The 24241-nt window shown below is 35.6% G+C and overlaps 1 protein-coding gene across 1 annotated transcript in view; it reads right to left on the reverse strand.

Moving 5' to 3' along the window:
• The window catches only part of MIB1 (MIB E3 ubiquitin protein ligase 1), a 115683-nt gene that overhangs the window by 57509 nt on the left and 33933 nt on the right, over positions 1-24241 (reverse strand). The window contains exons 7-10 of the mRNA XM_082853110.1: positions 19979-20162; positions 13895-14039; positions 12129-12262; positions 5963-6070 (exon numbers count right to left, since the gene is read on the reverse strand). Coding sequence (XP_082709236.1) covers positions 5963-6070; positions 12129-12262; positions 13895-14039; positions 19979-20162 — 571 coding nt within the window. The remainder of the gene's footprint in view (positions 1-5962; positions 6071-12128; positions 12263-13894; positions 14040-19978; positions 20163-24241) is intronic.

Genomic DNA, 24241 nt, shown 5'->3' on the forward strand with positions numbered 1-24241 from the left:
GACAACTGTTTTAGAGTCATTGTCTAGTAGATTGCCATCTGGTTTTTCTCAGGTACATTTACTTGTTGGTTTATTTTTTTTTCCTTTGAATGGGCCATACTTTCCTATTTCGCTATTTACCTTGTGATTTTTCTGTTGAAAACTGGACATTTGAATCTAATAATGCCATAAGTCTGGAAATCAGGAGCCTTCTCCTTCTGCAGGGTTTGTTTTTGGTTTTGGTTTTGGTTTGGTTTTGACTGTTTTAGCCTGTCTTCATGCTTACAGCCTGAGGTGTAAACTTAAGGTCTCCTTGAGTCTTTTCTGAGCCTGCACCTTTCCTCAGGTATGTGCAATGCCTTTCTAATTTCCCTCATATATGCAGTTGCTTTTGAATGTTGTAGTCTTTAATGCCAGGCTCCCAAAAGGAGAAAAAGAAAAATGAGAGGGGAAGCAGAAAAAAGCACAGACCATTAAATCCTCTGGAAGTAACTTCAGCCAATGAGGAAGGGTTTGCAACAATGGGAGGTGCAACAATGGCTACCCACCTCTGTGCCTGCACCTCCATAATCAGAAGCAGCAATCAAGGATTAGAACACCTTGCAAGCTGATCTAAGAACACATACCTGGCTGCCTGTCACTGGGCTGGAGGGTGGGGTATGTGTAGCTCCTGCTGAGCTAAGAGCTGAAATTGACCAAAATTAACCCCCAAGCCTTCCCCTGGAAGTAGCAAGCCTTCAACAGAAGCCAGAGTTCTAAAATAGTGACATCAGAAAGATTCTGCCATTGCAGTTGTTGTCTAGATGGGGAGATGGATTCCTAGTACTTCCTACTCCACCACCGTCCCAGAATCCTCTTGGTAACCATCATGACTTTTTTCTTTTTTTTGGCTGCACTGCGTCTTTGCTGCTGCACACGGGCTTTCTCTAGTTGCAGTGAGCGGGGGTTACTCTTCATTGCAGCGCGTGGGCTTCTCATTGCTGTGGCTTCTCTTGTTGCGGAGCACAGGCTCTAGGCACACAGGCTTCAGTAGTTGTGGCTCACAGGCTCAGGAGTTGTGGCTCGCAGGCTGAGTAGTTGTGGCACATGAGCTTAGTTGCTCCGCGGCATGTAGGATCTTCCCGGACAAGGGCTTGAACCCATGTCCCCTGCATTGGCAGGCAGATTCTTAACCACCGCACCACCAGGGAAGTCCCCATGATTTTTGCCATCAATGAAATTAAATATTTCCTGAACTCACTGATATTTTCAGTAAATTAGGTCAACTATTATATTATTAGGTCAATATTTTATTATTCTCAAATATAATATTGTACTTCATCTTACTTTCCTTAAAACTTGTTCAGTTAATCAAGATGCTGGTATTGTGATCATATTAAAACCTTTAGATTGTCTGGAAATGGTGTATTCTGGTTTGTTCGTTCATTCATTTATTCATTCCTTCAATGAGTATTTACTAGGTGCCTACTATGAGCTCAATACTGTTCTGGACACTGGAGAACAACAATGGGCAAGATAAAGTTCACCTTCATGGAGTTTACATTCTAGTGGGGGAGACAGAATATTATAAATGAAATAAGTAAATAAAATGTAAATGTTAGGTAGTAGAAAGTGCCAAGGAGAAAAAACAGCAGGGAAAAAAGATTAGACAAGACAGCCAAGGGATGGCCCCTCCCAAGGAAGGTTTGAGTAAATACCTGAAAGAAGTGAAAGAGAAGGCCATGAAGATATCTGGGAGAAGAGAAGTGTGAGGAGACAAGCACAGTGGCAGCAGGAAAGATGAAAACTGTTTAAATGCTGGATATATTTTAAAGAGCCAACAGAATTTAGTGATACCAAATGAGGAATATGGGGAAAATAAGGAGGAATCAACGAATGACGATTCTTAAGACCCAACCTGCACAACTAAATTTACTGATAAGGGAGAACTATAAAACTATGATATGTCCCCTTTGAAAACCTGACCTTTTTTATTTGGGCAATCTTAGATTGCAGTCTGCCTTCCTGTAAAAGGCACCTTAACGACTGTTTTCTGGGTCTTATAAATCAAATCTTTCTCTTGACATCCCATGTTTTTAATAGTGCCAGTATTTCGGGCGGGGGGGCATGTAGGGAGGTGGGAAAGCCTCTAGTCACAACCTGAATTAACATGGATCCCCAGGAACCACATATACCAATTCCTAGAGCCATTCTGGATGTTATTATTCTGAGTTCTGACTTGTTTTTAAGGAAAGAATTTCCTTAAACTGACCAGTCTTAAAGTCCACTTGCCCGTTCCTTTTCAGATTACAGTTAAATAAAAAGTTTATACAGTTTTGTTTTCATTAACTAGATAAGCAGAATCAGACAGAATTAGCATCTGGGTTTTTTTTGAGAAACTCTGCTAACTCCCACTAGTTGGAAAGAAATCTTTAATAAGAACAGGGACTTCCCTGGTGGCACAGTGATTAAGAATCCACGTGCCAACGCAGGGGACATGGGTTCAAGCCCTGGTCCGGGAAGATCCTACATGCTGCGGAGCAACTAAGTCCATGCGCCACAAATACTGAGCCTGCGCTCTAGAGCCCGCAAGCCACAACTACTGAAGCCCGTGTGCCTAGAGCCTGTGTTCTGCAACAAGAGAATCCATCGCAATGAGAAGCCCGCGCACTGCAACGAAGAGTAGCTCCCGCTCGCTGCAACTAGAGAAAGCCCATGCGCAGCAATGAAGACCCAACGCAGCCAAAAATGAAACAAATAAATTAATTTTTAAAAAAAAGAACACAGGTAATAATAACACTTTAAATTCCCATTGTGTTCTACATTATAAATGGTATCTTAATTATTTCCCTTACTCTATTCCCCAACCCTTTCAGTTATTTTCATAGATGAGGAAACTGAAGCTTATACCAATTAAACTTTTTGCCCAATATCATTTTAGACAGCAATAATACCATTAAAACTTGGGTTTTCTGACAATGTCGAGTACTGTTCCCTACTATTAATATTCTCCATTAAAAGAGTTTTCATTAACCTTAAATAATGAAACCACCTAAAGTTTACTGATATCTTCAGTATATATTTGTACTATATTTGAAAAACTTAATGTAAAGAACACACTTTTTAAAAGTGGGCTTCCTTTCCATTAAAATAAATCCTCCACACCTTTACCTATTATATTCATCAGTAGGGGGGAAAAAAAAAACAACTGAGTCCCTGGAGGATCAAACATTAGCTCACCCATATCAACATACCTAAGATCTCACAGTCCTCAGTGCCTTTGACTACACATTAAGAAGGAAACAGAATGTAATCCTACTGTACTCAGTAGGTCATACATAGAGACAACCAACTTTCCAAAATAGCTCTGAGTTTTCCCTAAGAAAAAGAAATAGGGAAGAAATGTAACCTTATCACATATTTGAAAGGTATAATATATAGCAAATAATTTAGCTTACTAACAGCTTAAATCAACTAAAATCTGTAATAGTCATCTATATTAGGGGCCAGCAAACTTTTCTGTGAAGGGCCAGAAAGTAAATATTTTAGGTTTTACAGGTTATATGATCTCTTATCACAACTACATAACTAGTCAATTCTGCAGTTGTAGCACAAAAGCAGCCATACACAATAAAATTAAGTAATGGGTGTGCTGTGTTCCAATAATACTTTAAAATACAAATGAAGGGCTGGACTTGGCCTGCGGGCTATAGTTTGCAACCTGTAATCTATACTATCTTGAGCTCACTTCCTGATGGAGATGAAAAAAATTAATACAGAATGAGATAACTAGACAACAAAATATATTATTCTCTTTATTCTTCAGCTAACCTCAAAACTTTTAATAAAATTAGATTTTTAAAAAATCATTGTTAAATTATTGTGTCTACATGTGCTAAAGGTACAATAAAGTTTTTAGAAAAGAGTACTTATCTTCTAGGATACATACTAAAATATTTACAGATTAAATAATATGATATCTGGATCTGCTTCAAAGTAAGTCAGTGGAGGAAATGGGAGGCAAGAGGGTACAGATAAGACAAAATTGACCAGGAAAAATAACTGAAGTAGAATAATGGGTACACAGGATTCATTATACTATTCTATTTCTATACATGTTTAAAATTTCCAATAATAAAAAAATTAATAGCAACCAATCAACTTACAAACAAGCTAGTGCATGATGAATCACAATTTTAAGTGCATTCATAAAATTAGCTATTTTCTCCAACTTTTAAACCAGGATTTCCCAACCTCAGCACTACCGACATTTTGGACCAGATAACTCTGTTGTGAGAGCTGTCCTGTACACTGCAGGATATTTAGTAGCATCCTTAGTTTCTACCCATTAGATGCCAGTAATACTCCCCTGCTCCCCAGCAACCAGTTGTGACAATCAAAAATGTCTCCACAAAATGCCCCCATGGGACAAAAATGTGCCCCAATTAAGAATCACTGTTTTAAACAAACTATATTGCTGTTTATGACAGACAATGTTAATTCTTACATTCTAGAAAAATGAAACTTTAATAAATTTTTGTTTTACTCTTAGGCAATGAATTATATTTATATTTCCACCCAATTTTTAAATGTAGTTTTTCCTCTACCAGTTGGGACACTGTGTTATTAATTTAACCTGATGTGTAAATATTCCTTTTTCACACTATTTCTACAAATTACATCTGCCTACGATGGTTTTTGAAACAGAAAATGCACAGAATGGAAAGCCAAAGGAGGAGGTATGGTACAAGTCCACCTGTACCTTACTGCTTTAGTAAGAGATGTGGTTTCCAAAGTGAAAGATAAATTATTTACAAACACCTAGCCTACTGAGCTTCACTCCAACTCCAAGCTTATGTGTACAGTAATAACTAACCATTTGCTTTGTATTTGAGTTCAATTAAGGAAAAAAAAAAACCTACTCTTGAGCAATAGTGCTAACTTCGTTCCCCACCCCACAGCTACATCCCTATTCTACACAACGTCTCATATAGTTTACAAACGTATAATATACTAATTTAAAATTCAAGCTCTAGGCAAAAGAAAAATTCCAACATCAAAGATGACTTATTTACACCTACAAAACCAATGGCTCTTTAGGAGCTGTCCAACAACTCAAGATATATACAACTGGGGAAAAAAAGCAAAAATAATGTAAGACTTCTCTTTTGAAATATATGGCATTAAAATTTTAGAATTAGTAAAAACAGACTGGTCAACAAATTTAGCCCTCAGAAATTCAAATCCATAGTAAATGGCTTCCTCAGATGAGAGTGTCATTTGGACAAAATTGCAACCTTTTGCCTAGTTAAACTTCGATAGAATTTGGCTTATTCCTAAATAATCTTACATTAGACTAAAACAAATGTTAATTCTAATATACTCTTTAAGTGATGAGGTTATAGTTAGCTACAACAAAGGGAGCCATCCCTCATACCAGCCATACAATGAAATTCCAATGATAGTAAAAATCATTTATTTCTCCTTTAATAAGAATATACTCTAAATTAAGCACATATACACACATAGAGCGATAAACATGCATTATAAAAATCTTCAAAAACCCATATAAAGATCAGGAAACAAAAAGACTAAACAAATTCTAGTTTACTTTTCCCTCAGGAGACAAACAACAACAACAAAAGGCCTCTGAGTGTCACATATCAGAAAAAATCTTGCCGCACATGATTTATATTCTTATTCCCTCAATTTCCCCAGCATGACTCATGGGTAAATCCAACTGGGCTCCCAACAACATGGTGCTTCTACCATAGCAAAGGGAAACTCAACTATCTTCACTTAGGGTTATGCCTAGAATATTGAGCCATCACAGAAAAACACGAAATGCTTCAAGCTGTCTTTTGTCAAATTTTTCTTTTCAATCAGAAGAGCCTTAGGTTAATATTAAATTTCAAAACGAAAAAAATCCATCTCATGATAAGAAGTACCATTTCTAGGACATTAATTTTTACTTAAAATATTCTTTAAGCTTAGTTTTAATTACCTCTGCTTCTACATCCACATTTTGCTTCAAAAGTAACTTCAAAATGTCAACATGTCCATTCTGACTAGCAGCTTGCATGGCTGTGTGACCAGCACACTGTCCATTCACCTAAATAAAAAAAGAAAGGATGAAGGAATGTCACAAATCAGAAAGAGCCAATATATACATAGAGTGTAGGTTTAAAGCCAGCAAATTATATGATTCTATGAAAACAATTTAGGTTGGTGTTCTATATATCCTAGCATAGATCACCAGAAACTGGTTTCTCTAATTTAGGGAGGGATACAGGAACTTTGAAATTTCCATTGTTCAAAGAGTTATGAAAACTTTTAGGCAGTCTGCAAAGGTGAAAATAGAAAAGAAGGAGGGGAAGAAGGGACGAAGGAAAGTAAGTTACATTCGTTTTGCATGTATATATCTACTTGAATTATTAAATCTCAGAGTCTGTTTCAATGAAGAAAAAGCAATGAGGTGAATGGAAAAACCTTTAGAAAAGATACTGTCTGCTACAGTATAAAGAAATTCAATTCAGCCAATATAGCCAAATGTTAATGGTAGTTTGACAAATGCAAACTACCATGAAGCATACATAAATGAGTTACCAGGGTAGCTATACACAACTGTTCTAATATAAAGCAGTAATTTTCAACCAACCTTTTCTTCACTTCAGATGTTGTGTAAATGCATTACTTATGCATGGATACACCCAAGTCTAAGTGTAATTCCTTAATCCCACTACATTCACTCCCATCCATAAAACCTTTTATAAAAAATGGCTAAGGACACCAATTACTAATATAAGAAAAGGGGGATATCATTACAGATACCATGGACATTAAAAGGATAATATGGAATATTCTGGAAACTGCCCACAAATTTGATAGGCTAGATGAAATGGACCAATTTCTTGAAAGACACGATCTGCCAAAACTCACACAAGAAGAAACAGACCATGTGAAAGGCCTCTGTCCAATAAAGAAACTGAATCAATAATTAATTAACTTCAAAAACCAAAAGCACCAGGCCCATATGGGTTTACCAGTGAATTCTACCAAACATTTAAGGAAGAATTATACCAATTCTCTACGATCTCTTTCAGAGGCTAGAAGCTGAAGGAAAACTTCCTAAGTCATTCTATGAGGGCAGATTACCCTAATACGAAAACTGGACAAAGACACTACAAGAAAGGAAAACTACAGACCAATATCTCTCATGAACACAGACACAAAAATCCTCAACAAAATGTTAGCAAATCAAATCCCAAAAAGTACATAAAGAATTATACACCACAACCAAGTAGAATTTATCCCAGGTATGGAAGGCTGGTTCAACATTCGAAACTCAATTAACGTAATCCATCACATGAACAGAGTTAAGAAGAAGAATCACATGATTGTATCAATAGATGCAGAAAAAGCGTGTGAAAAAATCCAACACCCATCATAAAAACTCTCAGTAAACAAGGAATAAAGGGGAACTTTCTCAATTTGAAAAAGACTAGGTACAAAAAAATTACAGCTAGCATCATATTTAATGGTGAGAAACTCCCAACTTTCCTATTAAAATTGGGTACAAGGCAAGCAGGTCCACTCCCACCACTCCTTTTCAACATCATACTAGAAATCCTTGCTAATACAGTAAGGCAAGAAAAGAAAATAAAAGGTATACAGATTGAGAAGGAAGACAGGAAACTGTCCTTGTCCACAGATGACATGATCATCTACGTAGAAAATCTGAAAGAGACCAAAAAACTCCTGGAACTAATAAGCAATTATAGCTAGGCTGCAGGATACAAGGTTAATACACAAGTGTCAATTGCATTCCTATATACTAACAAACAAGTAGAATATGAAACTGAAAACATAATATCACAGCACAGCAAAGGAAATCATCAACAAAATGAAAAGGCAACCTGAATAGGAGAAAATATGCGCAAATCATATACCTGATAAGTTAATATCCAAAATACATAAAGAACCCATACAACTCAAAAGCAAGAAAAACAATTTGATTAAAGAATGAGCAGAGGATCTGAATGGACATTTTTCCAACGAAAACATACAGATGGCCAACAGGTACATAGAAAGATGCTCAACATTACTAACAATCAAGGAAATGTATTAAAAAACCACAATACCATCACATTACCATTACACCCCCCAAAATCAAACACTAAAGTATAAATCTAACAAAATATGTATAAGATCTACATGAGGAGAACTACAAAACTCTGATGAATGAAATCAAGGAACTAAATAAATGGAGTATACTCCATGTTCATGGATAGAAAGACTAACAGTTCTTCCCAACTTGACCCATAAATTCAATGCAATCCCTATCAAAATCCCAGCAAGTTATTTTATGGATACCGACAAACTGATTCTAAAGTTTATATTGAAAGGCAAAAGACCCAGAATAGCCAACTTAATACTGAAGAAGAACAAATCTGGAGGACTGACACTACCTGACTCCAAGACTTACTACAAAGCTACAGTAATCAAGACAGTGTGGTACTGGCCAAAGAATAGACAAACGGAACAAAGGAAAAGAACAAAAAGCCCAGAAATAGCCTCTCATAAATATAGTCAAGTGATTTTTAACAAAGAAGCAAAGGCAATACAACGGAGCAAAGATAATCTTTTTAACAAATGGTGCTGGAACCACATGCAAAAAATGAATCTAGATACAGACCTTACACTTTTCACAAAAATTAACAAAATGGATCACAGACCTAAATGTAAAACACAAAACTATAAAACTTCTAAAAGATAACACAGGAGAAACCCTAGATGACCTTGGGTATGGTGATGACTTTTTTTTTTAAGATACAACACCAAAGACAAGATCTGTGAAAGAAATAGTTGATAAGCTGAACTTCACTAAAATTAAGATTTCCTGCTCTGCAAAACAAAATATCAAGGTAATGAGAAGACAAGCCACGGACTGGGAAAAAATATTTGCAAAAGACATATCTAATAAAGTACTGTTATCCAAAATATACAAAGAACTCTTAAAACTCAACATTAAGAAAACAGCCCAATTAAAAACTGGGCCAAAGACCTGAACAAACACCTCACCAAAGAAGACATACAAATGGCAAATAAGCATATGAAAGATGCTCCACAATATATATCATCAGGGAAACACATTCTTACTATATGATCCAGCAATCACATTCCTTAGTACTAATCTAAAGAAAGCTGAAAACTTACGTCCACACAAAAACCTGCATACAGACATTTATAGCAGCTTTATTCATAACTAACAAAACTTGGAAGCAACCAGTATGTCCTACATAGGTGAATGGATAAACCCTGATGCAACCAGACAATGGAATATTAATCAGCACTAAAAAGAAACAAGCTATCAAGACACAGAAAGACATGGAAGAAACTTGAATGCCTATTACTAAGTGAAAGAAGCCAAGCTGAAAAGGTTCCATACTGTATGATTCCAACTATATGACATTCTGGAAAAGGTAAAACTATGAATACAATAAAAAGATCAGTGGTTGCCAGAGATGGGGTGGGGAAAAGAGATGAATAGGCAGACCACAGAAGATTTTTAGGGCAGTAAAAATACTCTGTATGATATTATAATGATGGATACATATCATTATACCTTAATACAAACCCACAGAAGGTACAACACCAAGAGTGAACTCTAAGGTAAACTATGGACTTTGGGTGATTATGATATGTCAATATAGGTCATCCTTAGTAAAATAATGTACCATTCTAGCAAGTGATGTTGATAATGCGGGAGGCTATGCATTTGGATAGACTGGGAATACATGGGAAATCTCTGTACCTCTCTCAATTTTAGTTTGTAAAACTGCTCTAAAGATAAAATCTAAAATAAAAAATGATCAAAAATTCCCAAATATGAAAGACATGATTTCCAGAATATAAAGATCAAGCATTAAAAGTAATGGATGAAAACGGATCCACAGCAAAGCACAACATTGTACAAGTTCAGACTGTGGTGACAAAAAGAGATGTTCATGCCTGAAAGAAAAAAAGAAAAAACAGCTCACATGCAGTATCGATCACGAATCAGAATGGCTTAGTAAGTCTTCTCAACAGCAATTCTGAATGCTGGAAGAAAATGGGATTATTCTGAAGGAAAATAATATCTAACCTTGAATTCTATTCCCATCTAAAACCTAATAGTAAGGTTAAAAAATATATATATTGAAGGTCTATTTCCCATGCACTCTTTTTCTCAAGAAGCTACTAAAAGCCATACTTCACAAAAGAGGGAATAAACTTTGAAACAGAAGGACAGAGGATACAGAAAACAAAAAATCCAACACAGCAGAGAGGGGAAGGGCACCTCCAGGATGATGTGTGAGAGACATTCCAAACGGGCATCAGGCATAGAGAGCAACCTGGCCAAATGGAAGAGGTCAGAAGGCACTGAGAGAAATCTCTCTCAGAAGATAAAATGAATACATACCTGATGTGCCTGAATTTCTTGACAGATTACACAATTAGAGAGAATTTTGGAGAAGAATTAATTATAACAATATAGATTGCTAATAAGTGAAAACAATTTTAGATTATCTCTTGGGAATAAGAGAGACTGGGAAAAACTACAAGTGAACTCTTTGGAACGAAGGAAATGTTCTACATCTTAATAAGGCTGTGGATTATGTGGGTATATGCATTTGTCAAAACTGATCCATGTATTTCACTGTATGTAAATTACACCTCAGTTTTTTTTTTTAAAGAACGATTATGAACACCAAGGAAAACAGAAAGTTGTGTAAGAAAACACAATCTAGTATCCTCCACAGCTTAGATATGAATGTCATTTGAATAGTAACATGTACAATTAATTTTAATCTTAACAAAATTACAATACAATATAATACCACATTAAGAACCTGGAAGAGGTGTGTATGTGTGTAGCGGGGATGGGCTGGAGGTGGCAAAAGAAAGCTGAATCCTCACCTTCACAGAGAGGTATCAAAAGAGAACTCCTAAAACATAAAAATCAAGAAATAACAATAGAAATATGTTATTGAAAGATGTGGAGGTAAGTATATGAAGAAAATCAGCTGAAAGAGGTGAAAATAGCTGCCTCTGAAGAAAAGTAAAATAAGATTGAAAAAGAGATGCTGTTTTTCATAACAAACCTTGTAGAACTGTTTTTCCCTTGAAATTTTTAGAATGTATGACATTCTAAAAAACAACTAAAATAAATTAGTAATTAAATAAAGGAAAAAATTAAGTACAATAACATGTAAATCTGCCTGACTGAATATAAAAGAAATCTGACTCTACTTTCCAAACACAAAAAACTTGAATATCTGAAACAAATTATTTGTGACATAGCTCATAACCAATCAAGAAACCACTGTGTCATGCTGCTGCAACTGATCTCTAACAAACCTAAAATGCCACATGAGATCATAGAAATAAGATGTTTACACCTTATAATTACAGATCTGATCTTTGTCAAACTATCCAGCATACTTGCACACAAAAATGTGGCAACAAAAGCCCTCACTACACAGTGACAATGATCCAAATTGACACTCAACCTACAGTCTCTTGGCTGGTACTGACATCATACTGGTGCCACAATAGTAGCAATGACAAAGCCAATGGATGACTAAGCGAGAACCAAAATTTAAATTTTTGAACCCATTTAAAATATGGTTTTTGTAAATGGTAAAATACAACATAAACTATTAAGATTCACAAAATGCATGAACCCTAATTCACCTGCATTATAAACTATGAAACAGTCAATTTTCATAAGGAGGGGAGGGAAAAAGTTTAAATTAAATGTTTTGAAAAGAAAGATGGAAAATTGCTTATAAAATTTACTAAAATGTATTTTTTAAACATAATAAGATAACATTTACATGAGAAAATTTCACTGAATTTCCCAAAAGGACACTTACTACTTAAAAACCTAAAAGTAAATTTTGTCAATCATAAAATTTAAAAAGTCAGTATTAAGAAAATGTCAATATCTTTTAGAAATGCACAATGAAGAAGTGATGCCCAGTGTCTTCTTTAAAATACCTTAGAAAAACAAGCAAGAAGGAATAGATGAAGCACATGTGGCAAAATATAATAACTGTTGAAGTATAAGGTTCGTTACAACTATTCCATTCTTGTGTATGCTTCAAAATAATTTTTAAAATGCTCACATCCACATCTGGTCTTTTTAGCAAATCTTCCACTTTAGCAACATCTCCATTGGCAGCAGCCTTAACTAATTCTTCATTGAGGTCACCAGATTCTTGGGTTTCAAATAATTTCTTCAAGAGTTGGGAGAGTCTTTCTGTAAAGCATCAAATAAAGCTGCTAATATAGGAGGATCTCAAACCTTAACTACTAACAGACAAGCATTACCCATATGCCTATAATATATACTTTTCCTTTTTTATTATTTCTATCATTAATATTATTTTTGTACTATGCTACAGATATTACCCATGCACATTATAATTACTACCATATAAAGCTGCATTAAATTCGAGCCCACAGTTATTCCCAGTTTACTCCAATTCATGTACTTCAAGTTAACATTTCAGAAAAAGAAGAGCTACATACAAACTATAATTCAAGATTTAGGAGTCATACCAAAGATATTATAAATGAACACACTACAATGGGAGTATCATAATGATACAAATTGTCGTTCAGGTCTTAAGTATATCATATGGACACTCAGAGCTCAATGTTACAGATCTTAGACTAGATCAACAGATCAAAGGTTATGATTCAAAAGCAATATAATCTCTATAATGTCTGGGGAAATATTTTAGGAACAAACCAATTTTCAGTTAAAAATGGATCTCTAAGGGTTAATAACATACTTCAAAGGTGCCAATTGATTGGTTTTGACTAAAACAAGAAAGAACCAGAGATGTGTTTACATAAACCCTTTCAATATGATTTTTTTTTCTAAATAGCATTTATCAGTAGCAAATCTACCCAGTTCTACTCCTTAACTCTTGGATCTACTTACTGGAAAGGAAAGAAGTCACAAAGTGGGGCAGAGGCCCAACACCTAGTCCACATTACTTGAGAGAAGGATATTAACCATCCTTCACTCTTTCAATTTGTTAAAAGTCAGCCTACTGTGATGCCATCTAACCTCAAGGTAAAAATAACACCACATGATTTAAACTTCAAATACATTAGCAAATTACAGCAGGAAAGACAAGACAGAAGCAAAGAAGCAGAAAGCAGTACAAAATAAAACTGGAGGTCACCCAATGTTTTCCTTTACTTTCTTACTGTTCACAGTTATGGTTCTATCTTCTTTTCTGGATGACAACAATACACATACAGTAAGCTATAATTTGCTGTTGAATGAAGTGAGTGTGTATATAAAGCGGGAGCATAAGAAGGAAAGATTTTGGGCATGAGTCTACCCAAGCATCCAGCATACTCACATCTCAACACAGCTTTCTACTCACTGTGGCATGTATATAACTCCTATTAAATGACAAGAGAAAAAGTATAGCTGATATGTAAAAATATCCAGAAAGAAAGCCATCGGCTAGCAATAATATTGGAAATAAAAAGAAAATAAAGTAGTCTAAGAAAGTGATGGTTCTTTAGCAGAAAACATAACTTCCGACTAGGAGTAAGAATGTTGAATTTCAGGTATCTCAGATTTGATGTGGAGAAGCCCTTGATATATCCAAGAAAAAGCACATATTTATGGAACTTTTCCAGGGCATACCTCAGCCAGAACAAAGATTGTTCATCATATGAAAAAAGCAGAAAAAAATAAAAAACCTTTAGCGAAAGTTTAAAAGGTAGTTAATATTCAAGTGAGGTTATGTGATCTAGGAGAAAATCAAGAACACATACGACATTATCTGTATACAAGAATTGGGGAATTGGGGAAGGTTCTAATGTAAACCATATTACTTTTAGAGAAACATGAAACAAAACATACCACCAGATGCATTGCTAATGGCTGATCCTGCAGATGCCACCTTGGAAACTGCTGCTGGATTATACGTCCAAGATGTTCCACAGACTTCCACCTTTAAATCACTGTCTGAATAAATTTGTTGTACTCGGCCAACTTTACCTAAAGTCTTAAAAAAAATTAGATTCATGTTTCAAGTCTGAAGTATATACTGTAAAAATCAACCACCAGTTTTTACATATTTAAAGTACTAATTTTACTTCACTCCTAATAAAAAAAACCTTTAAAGGATAATCATATCATTCAAATGGGTTGTTTATTAGTGACAAACTTTAAAGAGTATCTTTAAAAAATATTTTAATAAAACTACATTTCCACAATAATATAAAACAATCATGACAATCTATTTTATTCATAAAAGTTCACAAAATCTTGGTTTCTGATATTCAATCCTTTTTTTTGTAAATTTATTTTGTAAATTTATTGATTGATTGTTGGCTGCGTTGGGTCTTCACTGCTGCGCACGGGCTTTCTCTAGTTGCGGCAAGCAGGGGCTACTAGAGCACAGACAGGCTCAGTAGTTGTGGCACATGGGCTTAGCTGCTCCACGCATGTGGGATCTTGTGTCCCCTGCATTGGCAGGCGGATTCTTAACCACTGCACCACCAGGGAAGTCCCCAATCCTTTTTTAACCTCATAAGATACTTCTTGAGAACTTGTAACGCAAGTGGTCCAAAACCATCATCAATCTAGCCTAAAAAAAGAAAATGTGATTTCTAAAAAAAGCAATTTAAACCAAAAAGGGCTCAAAGCTTACATCTATGTTTAAATCCTTTTTGGAATCAAGCCTGATTTCAAAACAGAAGTATGTAGAAGTAACATGCTTATTAAATATACGGAGTAAGAAGAGCAATTAGGTACGGAACACAACCAGAAGCAGCAGCCCTCACGTGGTAGGTACTGTTCTAAGAGCTTTATACGTATTGACTCACCTAATACATAAAATCCTGAAAGTTATGTAATCTTATTAGACCCATCTCAAACTCAGGTCCAAAACCCATTCTCTTATGCACAACAGAATAGCCAATAACAACACTAGAAAACTGGTGATACTGATAATATCTATTTCCTAACACAGAGGAGACTGCCCTTAAACTTGTTTTCTATTTTGACCTCTCCACAGCATCTGACTCCAACTCTTGAAAATATTCCCTTGATTTCTGGATGACAGCCTAATCTTTCTGCCTGTTCCTTCCCTTTTTCCACTCACTGGCTCCTTTTCCTTCTTCAGATTCCTAAGTCTGTTCATTCTCCCAAACTTTATTCCTTGTTTTTTACTCTACTTTCTTGGAAATGTAATCCACTTGACAACTATCGTCTTACTTCCAAAGACTTCAAAACATACTACTCCAGCCCTGTTTACCCCTCTCCTCGCCCCAAAACACACACTAATTTTAACTTCTCATTAGACATTTTCACCTGGGATTTTCCACCATCATCTCAAACTCTTTGAGGCTGCATTCTTTTTTTTTTTTCCCTCCTTAACTGTTCTTTACGGAAAATCTCAAACACACAAAAATAGACAATTGTATATTGAATCCTCATGTACCCATCAACCAGTTTTAACAATTGTCAGCTCATGGCCAATCTTGTTTTCCCTATCCATTCTCCCCTCCTGTATTATTTTGTCATGTAAACTCTTTTTTTTAAATATAACTTCAATACTATTATCAACCTATCCCAAATTATCAATAACTATAATAAAATAAACTACTAGTCAGTGTTCAAATTTCTGATTGCCTCACAAATGACAATTTTTTTTAGTTTGTTTAAATCAAGTTCCTAACGAAACCTATACATTTTTTTTCTTTGCAAATTACTTGTTGAAGAAACAGGGTTGTCTTATAAAGATTCATCCAATCCTAATTTTACTAATTGGTGCAGTTTAATAGATTCATCTGTCTTAGTATTTGGTGAGAAACCCTTCAAATTGGCTGCCAGATCGTTTTAACATCACCTAGAAATCTTTGATAGCTTCCTTGCTATCTGGTATGAGGCTCATCTTATTCACTTCCTGCCAAAGAACTAGAATTAGCCATTTCTCCAAAGAGCCCTGATTCTTCACAGATGGAAAGGCTATTTCGAGACCATAATCTAGGCACTAAGGTTGGTTATTGTTACAGGAATGGTCACTGTTTCCACGTCTTTTCATGGACAGAGCTAGGAAATGGAGGGGGGCGCAGTGTGTTTTAAAACAAAGATAAAATAAATCGTGAGTTTAAACACTCTTCCAATTCAAATTCCAGACTACAGGGTCTTTACTTAACCTCTTCTATACTACATCTGCGTCTCCTTTTTACCTCTCTGATAATTCTGGTCCTCAGGGTCACTGGGAATAACAGAATTAGAATTATCATATAACTGCTCATTTGGAAATCACTTGGAATTTCCTCTCTGTATGATTATGCCAACACACTTAGGTTCATTTGTTTCATTTTATTCTCCACTTTGGGGAGTTTCCTTTTTGAACTTAATTTTGTTTTCTAATTGTATAAAATACATGTGATTTCAAATCAAATCTGTAAAATAAGACATATTCAAAGATGTTTCCCTTCTACCTTTGTCCCCCATATCATATTACCTTGCTATACATGAAAACTTTTTTTTAACTTTATGGTTAATCCTTCCATTGTTTGCTTTTTTAAATATAAAGTTTATATTAAACTTTATATAGTCCCAATTAATAACTAAAATGCAATCAAACAGCTCATTAAACTTACCATATCCTCTCTGCATTCCCAGCCCATTTTCTGACAGTCATACTTTATCTTGTTAGAGCATATAACCATTATAAACTCTACTGTTTCCTTTATAACTATCATTTAATCTTAGTTCAATAAATAAATATTTATTTAATGATCACTACCAGTCCTTCAGTTGACATTTCTTCAGTCATTTTGGTTGTCTAAAACTAATTCTCTAATAGATTACTCAGAAAAGGCTCATGGGGACTCAATTCTCTGGATTCTTACATTTCACAGCAGTCTACAGCCTTTACAGTACTTGAAAGTCAGTTTGGTTATATATAAAATCCTTAGCTTACGTTTTCTTTCCTGGAGCACCTTAAATAAATGTTATTTCATTGTTTTCTGGCATAAAACATTGAGAACACATTTTTTTCTTAACAACAATCTGATTTTCTTTCCTTTATAAGTAACTTGGTCTTTTTTCCTAGATCCCCAAAGAAATTTTTCTTTTCTTGAAGATTCCATTATTTTACCAGAATATGGCTCTGTGTTTGGTGTTCTGGGTTAGTTTTCCCAGGTATGCAACGTGCCCTTTTAATATTTAATTTCAAATCTTTCAATTTCAGGTAAACTTTCCTGGAATTACAAATTTTAGCATTTGTTATATTCCATTACTTTGGTTTCTGTTTTTTCCTTTTTGCAAGGATTCCCTAATACACATATATTAGATATTCTATATTTATCACTTTCTCTCAAATACATTTTATCTTTTTGATTTTAAAATTTTTCCTCCTTTTTACCTTCTGTTTCTCTTAAGGCATTATCTGTTGTATTTATTTGCTCTATGTTGCTTCTAGCTTATTTCATTTCTGAAATGAATTTTTAAAAATTCTTTCCTAAGTTCTACCTCATTTCTAATTATGACTTATTTCATCCTTTCATGTCTTTTATCATCTTCTTAATTTTTTAGCTCATTTTGAATTATTAGATTTTAGTTTTCTGTGCATATCTTTCTGATGTACTTTCATCTGTCTGTGGAGAAGTTATTCTATTCCTTATTCTCCTTTTTCAATAATAACAGTGCATAGGGATTCGACCATGATCCCTCCCAACTTTTGCCTGGATTTACTCTTTCCTTTGTGCCTACTGTCTCCACCCTACTCAATCTGGCTTCTATTCCCAGCATTTTCTCCTCAATGGAGGGCTCTGCCCTGGAAGGGAGATTTGGCTGGTTGGTTTGGAGAGTTTATAGCCCCAGGTTACTCCAGTCCCTTCAGACTTTAGCATGGACTTATTGCTCTCACCCCAAACTGGAGTCTACAAGAGCCCTCCCAGGTTCGGCTGTTGTTATCACATTAATCTACCACACTAACCAATGAACACTCATTAGCTATTCTGGCGTTTCCCCCTTCTCAGGTCCACCTGATGCTCCATTAATTCTCTCTGCTGCCACACAGATGCAGACCCTGTAGCTGTCAGTGGTTTATCTTTACTCGTTCACATTTTAAGATTCAAAAGACTATTCTATCACCTGGCTTTGTTACAGATGTTTGTAGCTTTTTCGGTTATGCTAACTAATCTAGTTGTTGACTGTTTTTATCATGAGGATTTGAGAAGATTCAAATCTACGTCGTCACTACTGGAATCCCAGTACTGCCCTCCAGAAATTACCTAGAGGTTTTGCTTATACAGCAGCTTAATATGGGAGACAGGCTTTGAAGTAATATAGATTTGGGTTCAAATTCCAGTTCATTATCTTAGTTCTGATTTCCTCATATTTAAAATAAGGATGTCATACCACCACCTAGTTATAATATTCCTAAGACAAATAAAGTTTGTATGTTTATGTATATACGTGTAAACATATATATAGTATGTGCTGCATATGTACGTATACATCATTCAGCACAGTGCTCAGTATAACTGGGCACTCAACAGATGGAAGATGCTATAAGGTGTCACTGATAAGGGGAAAAAACAAAAACATCTTGACTATAAAATAATTTTAAATAGTATATATAGCTCCTATAAAATACGTCAAAAAATGACATTTTAAGTAACACCACAGTATAGTGAGGCCTGAAGTATATTAATACATTTTTTTAATCAACTTTAATACCCAAAGCAAACAAAACAAAGAGGGATTATATAGAACTCAACTTTTTGGAGAAAAATAATGATTCTAAAATATAGTCCTGAAATACAACTATCACTTATTCAATACCTAACTAAAGCAATAAAAAATGTCAGCATCATGTGCAAACTATGAAATGTCTTTGAATGAAAGCACCACAACAACAGAGATTTTTTTTTTTCTGTTGTGTTCACTAGTACATCCCTGAAGGCTAACAGGCACACTGCTTCTGCTAAAACATCTGCTGAAGGACTAAGGCAGGAAGGAGGAATGGACTGATGGAGGGACAGGACATCATGAAGGATAGGAAAGGGGGACTGGACAGGATAGGAGGGGGCAGAGGGCAAATGGGGCAGGAGTTGGGGCTGGACAGGAAGAGAAAAAGGTGTTGACCAGGACAGGAGACTGGACAACACACCAGGGTGGGTTGGATGTCATATGAAGGGGGTGGGAGGGGAGGTATACATGGGACAGGAAGGAGGTGCTTAAATGGGATGGGACTTGGGAAGACAGGATTTGGAACAGGATAAGACAGGAGCAGGGAGTGGGCAAAGTGGAGAGCTGAAGAGGAGGATATAGCAAGGTGGAAAGGAATGGGATACAGGGCAAGGCAGTAAGGGCAGTTGGCAGGATGGAACAGGTAGTACCTAAGGAAAGAGACAGGAGGACAGAATCAAGGAAAAGATGGAGAAAGAGAAAGATGAATGAAAAGAGGGCAGAACAAACGAATTATTTTGTTACTGCTGAACATTTGACAAAAAATGTATTGAATGACTAAATAAAAAATTAAACTGTAGCTCTTTGGGAGCAAAGCTATCTCAGAAGGCACACGTTCTGAGCTGCTCTTGCAGTCTTAAGTTTTAGAGAGGCATGGCCCCAAGTGAGGAGAGCAGCGGTGGTCCAGCACTGCTGGTGACTGGATGAGCACGTCGCTCTCATTCCGGGGTGAAGTATCAGGAAGCCTCTTTGCCTTACGCCAACATTACATTCTCCACTAAAAGCTCTATCGAAAAATATTAACTATAGCTCTTCTTTGGACCTTCCCAGGCTAATCTAACTGAAATAAGTTAGAAAATAAAAGGCATATATATGTTAAGCTGCCAATGAAGATTACAATTCTCAAAGGATTATGCTAATTTACTTTCTAAAATCAAAGTTTTAAAAACTTTTAAAAACTACATAAACATGGTATATTTCCTAGTCCCAAATTATTTTATATGTACTTACTGGGAGCATAGCTTCAGCCCATTCTCCATGTCCTCTCTGTAGAAGTTTAATTCTTTCCAGGTCATAACAAACTTGTACAAGATCACCCACTTGGAACTGTGAGGGGCCTCCTTCCGCACCCTGAGCGGCATCCCCACTTCGGACAATGTTCGCTTTAGTGAGAACAGCAGGATTGAAGGTCCACCTAAAAATCAAAGCCAAAATTCAACATGGGTAAGTTTACTTAATTTTAGCACAAATTCTTAGTTAACCATTACAGGGAAAAAAGCTTTATAACTCATCAACAGTGTAACGCAATCCTTTACAATTACATCCTGAATGATTTGTATTTCTTTTTATGATTTTATTATACAGATTTGGGAAAAGAGTTATCCATAATCTCACCACCCGAATATGATACACTTCTGTCTAGCACTTCTGTCTAGATTTATTTGCACTTGCATGTCTTATAAAATTGTTATTAAAAAAGTAACACACTCAAAAAAAGTAATACACACTCGTTAAAAATTAAAACATTTCATAAACATGTAAAGTAAAAGTGAAAGTTCCATTTCACACAAACACACCTGGATCACCATTCCCCACCCCACTAGACACCACAGTTAATACTCCATTGAGTAGCCCTGAAGATCTTCTATTAATATGCAGAGTGATGGTTATAAGAGAGTTGTTTTGTTTTCCATAAATGGGATCATAATATACATATATATGTTATTCTGTGACTTCTTTTTTCTCAGAGGATGCATCTTGGAACATTTATTTTTCAATGTGACAGATATAGATCTATTTATTTTGATTTAATGGCTACAGAGTATTCCATAGCATCGATATACACAAATGTACTTAGCGATTCTCCTATTGACTATCATTTAAAGTAATTCCACATTTTCACTATTATTACGAACAATACTATAAAGAACATCACTGTATGTACAACTTTGTGCACATGGGGGTCAGTGTTTCATTAGAGATTCTTAAAGGAACCACCTAATCAAAGTATATACTTGTTTACAATTCTGATAGAGCCAAACTGCTCTACAAAGAGTACACTATTTTCCCATACCATTGCAATCTCATGGATAAAAATATTATCTAGTTTTAAATTGCCATGTATGGGTATCTTACATCCTTGTAATCACTGTATCAAAACAAACTTGGACTCGGATTTCTTCCTTCCTATACATAAGCATTTTTCTATGCTGCTACCATCTGCACAACCACCATTTTATTGACTACTTAATATCCCATCGAAAAGTTGTACCACAGTGTATAACACATTTCTCCTAGTCCCATATGGTACTCCAAGGGAAAAAAGCTTCCCTAGTCAAATAAACTTTTATAATATGGCATATTATACCCTCCTTTCCTTATTATAATGGTCCTTAGCATATAAAAGGCTCTGAGAGGTCACAACACACAAAACCCTGCTTACTAAATTCCTATAACCATGTAAACTTTCTTTCTAAAACAACCACAAAGAGAAAGAAGTGCCTCTGAGCAGTTAAGAATAAAACTCAAATACAAAAAGTTTTCTTTTCAGTCTTATGAGTCATGGTGCCCTTTATTTACCTCACTCCCAAAGTTCCAAAATCTACCAAACCTGTGTAGTGTCCGAACAGTAGTATTTACTCAAGTTGTTCCTTCTGCCTACAGCACTTCCTTGCCCAGGTGAAAACCAAATCTTTCAACCTTACTTAATGTAATATGCTTGCTTAAGTTTTCTCGGATTTGCCCAGCTGAAATGACCACTCTTCTTCTGTACCTTCAGAATAGCCTGAATACTCACCTATCATAACTACTTAAAACATTTTAATACAGCTATTTCTGACTTTGTCTATCCAAATTAATAGAGAAACTCCTTCAAAGCAGAGGACCATGTCTTGTTTGTCTTTGTAATTCTAACACTAATCACAGGGCCTAATACAGGATAAGTATTTAATAAATTGGTGTTGAGTAAAGAATAAAAAAAGATTATTTTCTAGAAGTCAAATGTCATGTTACTAATAACGCTACTGCCCAAGAAAGAATTTTGACGGAGGAAGAATTCTACAAGTAATAATCCTAATCTGTGTTAACCTAACATTTCCAAATAACAAACAAGATACTATTTAAAACAAAATATGCTAGTACATGCTACTCTGAACTTAAATTGTGTTGATTTTTTCCTTCTTTTTTATTAAGAGCTTTATTGAGATGTAGCTCACATATCATACAATTCACTCATTTAAAGCATGTAATTCGGTGGTTTTAGTATATTCAGTTGTATAAACCAACCACCACTACCTAATTTCATTTTCATTACCACAAAAAGATACCCCCTTAACGACTAGCAGTCACTCTGAATTCACCCCTCTCTCCCCAGCCCCTAACAACCAGTAATATACTTTGTTTCTATGGATTTTCTTATTATGGACATTCTGTATAAATAAAATCAGATAATATGTGACCTTTTGTGACTGGCTTCTTTCACTCAACATAATGTTTTCAAGATTTATCTATGTTGCAGCATATGTCAGTACTCCATCCCTTTTTATGGCCAAATATAATATTCCATTGGATGGATATATCACATTTTATCCATTCATCAGTTGATAAACATTTGGGTTATTTCCACATTTTGGCTGTTATGAATAATACTTCTACAAACATACATGTACAGATTTTCGTATGGGCACATGGTTTAATTCTCTTGGGTACGAACCTGGAAGTAGACATGCTGGGTCATACGGTAACTCTATACATAGCATTTTGAGGAACTACTGAACTGTTTTCCAAAGCATCTAGACCACTTCTCGTACTTACCATCAATGTATGAAGGTTTGGTTCTAATTTCTCTATACCCTCACCAACACTTGTAATTATCCTACCTTTTTATTCTAGCCATTCTAGCATGTGAAGTGGTATCTCATCATGGTTTTGAATTGCATTTCTCTAATAACTAATAATGTCCTGCATCTCTTCAAGGGTGATATAAAATGAATTGTGCCCCTCCAAATTTCATATTTTAAAGCTCTCTAGCTCTTAATGTAACTGTATTTGGAGACTGGGCCTTTAGGGACATAAGTACGGTTAAATGATGTCATAAAGGTAGGGTGCCATGTGAGAAGGCAATCCTCTACAAGCCAGGAAGAGGTCTCACCAGAAACCAACCCTGATGGCACCTTGTTCTTGGACTTCCAGCCTCCAGGACTGTAAAAAAATAAACCTCTGTTGTTTAAGCCACCCAGTCTGTGGGATTTTGTTAAGGCAGTCCTAGCAGACTAATGCAATGAGTTTATTGGCCATCTCTATATCTTCTGTGGAAAACTGTCTGTTCAAATCCTTTGCCCATTTTTCAATTAGGTTATTTATCTTTTATTGTTGAATTTTAAGAGTTCTTTATACTATATTCTAGATATAAGTCCCTAATCAGACATATGATTTGCAAATATCTTCTCCCATTCCATGGGTTGTCTCTTCACTTTCTTGATAGTTTCCTTCGAAACACAAAAGTTTTAATTTTGATGAAGTCTATTCACTCTTTCTTTGGTTGCTTCTACTTTGGAGGTCATATCTAAGAAACCACTGTCTAATTCAAGGTCACGAAGATTTATGCCTATGTTTTAAGACTTCTATAGTTTTAGCTCTTGCATTTAGATCTGTGATCCATTTTTTTTTTTTTTTTTTGGCGGTACGTGGGCCTCTCACTGTTGTGGCCTCTCCCGTTGCGGAGCACAGGCTCCAGACGCGCAGGCTCAGCGACCATGGCTCACGGGCCCAGCCACTCTGCGGCATGTGGGATCTTCCCGGACTGGGGCACGAACCCGTGTCCCATGCATCAGCAGGCAGACTCTCAACCACTGCGCCACCAGGGAAGCCCTGTGATCCATTTTAACTTAATATTTGTACATGGTGTGTAGCAGGGGTCCAATTTCATTCTTTTGCATGTCAATACCCAATTGACTCAGCATCATTTGTTTTGTTTTGTAATTGTAGCTTTATTTTTTAGATTGTTGTATACTTGACATATAACATTAAATTAATTAACATTAAATTAGATGTACACCACAATGACTGAATATCTGTAAATACTGTCGGCACCGTTTGTTGAAAAGACTGTTCTTTCCCCATTGAACTGTGCTGAACCCCTGTCAAAAATCAACTGACTTTAAATGCAAGGGCTTATTTCTGGACTCAGTTCTACTCCATCAATCTACATGCTTATTTTTATAATAGACTGTCTTGATTACTATAGCTTTGTGGTAAATTTTCAAATTGGGAAAT

Source organism: Leucopleurus acutus (genome assembly GCF_964270905.1).
Source record: "Leucopleurus acutus genome assembly, chromosome: 13".
Taxonomy (NCBI): Eukaryota; Metazoa; Chordata; class Mammalia; order Artiodactyla; family Delphinidae; genus Leucopleurus; species Leucopleurus acutus.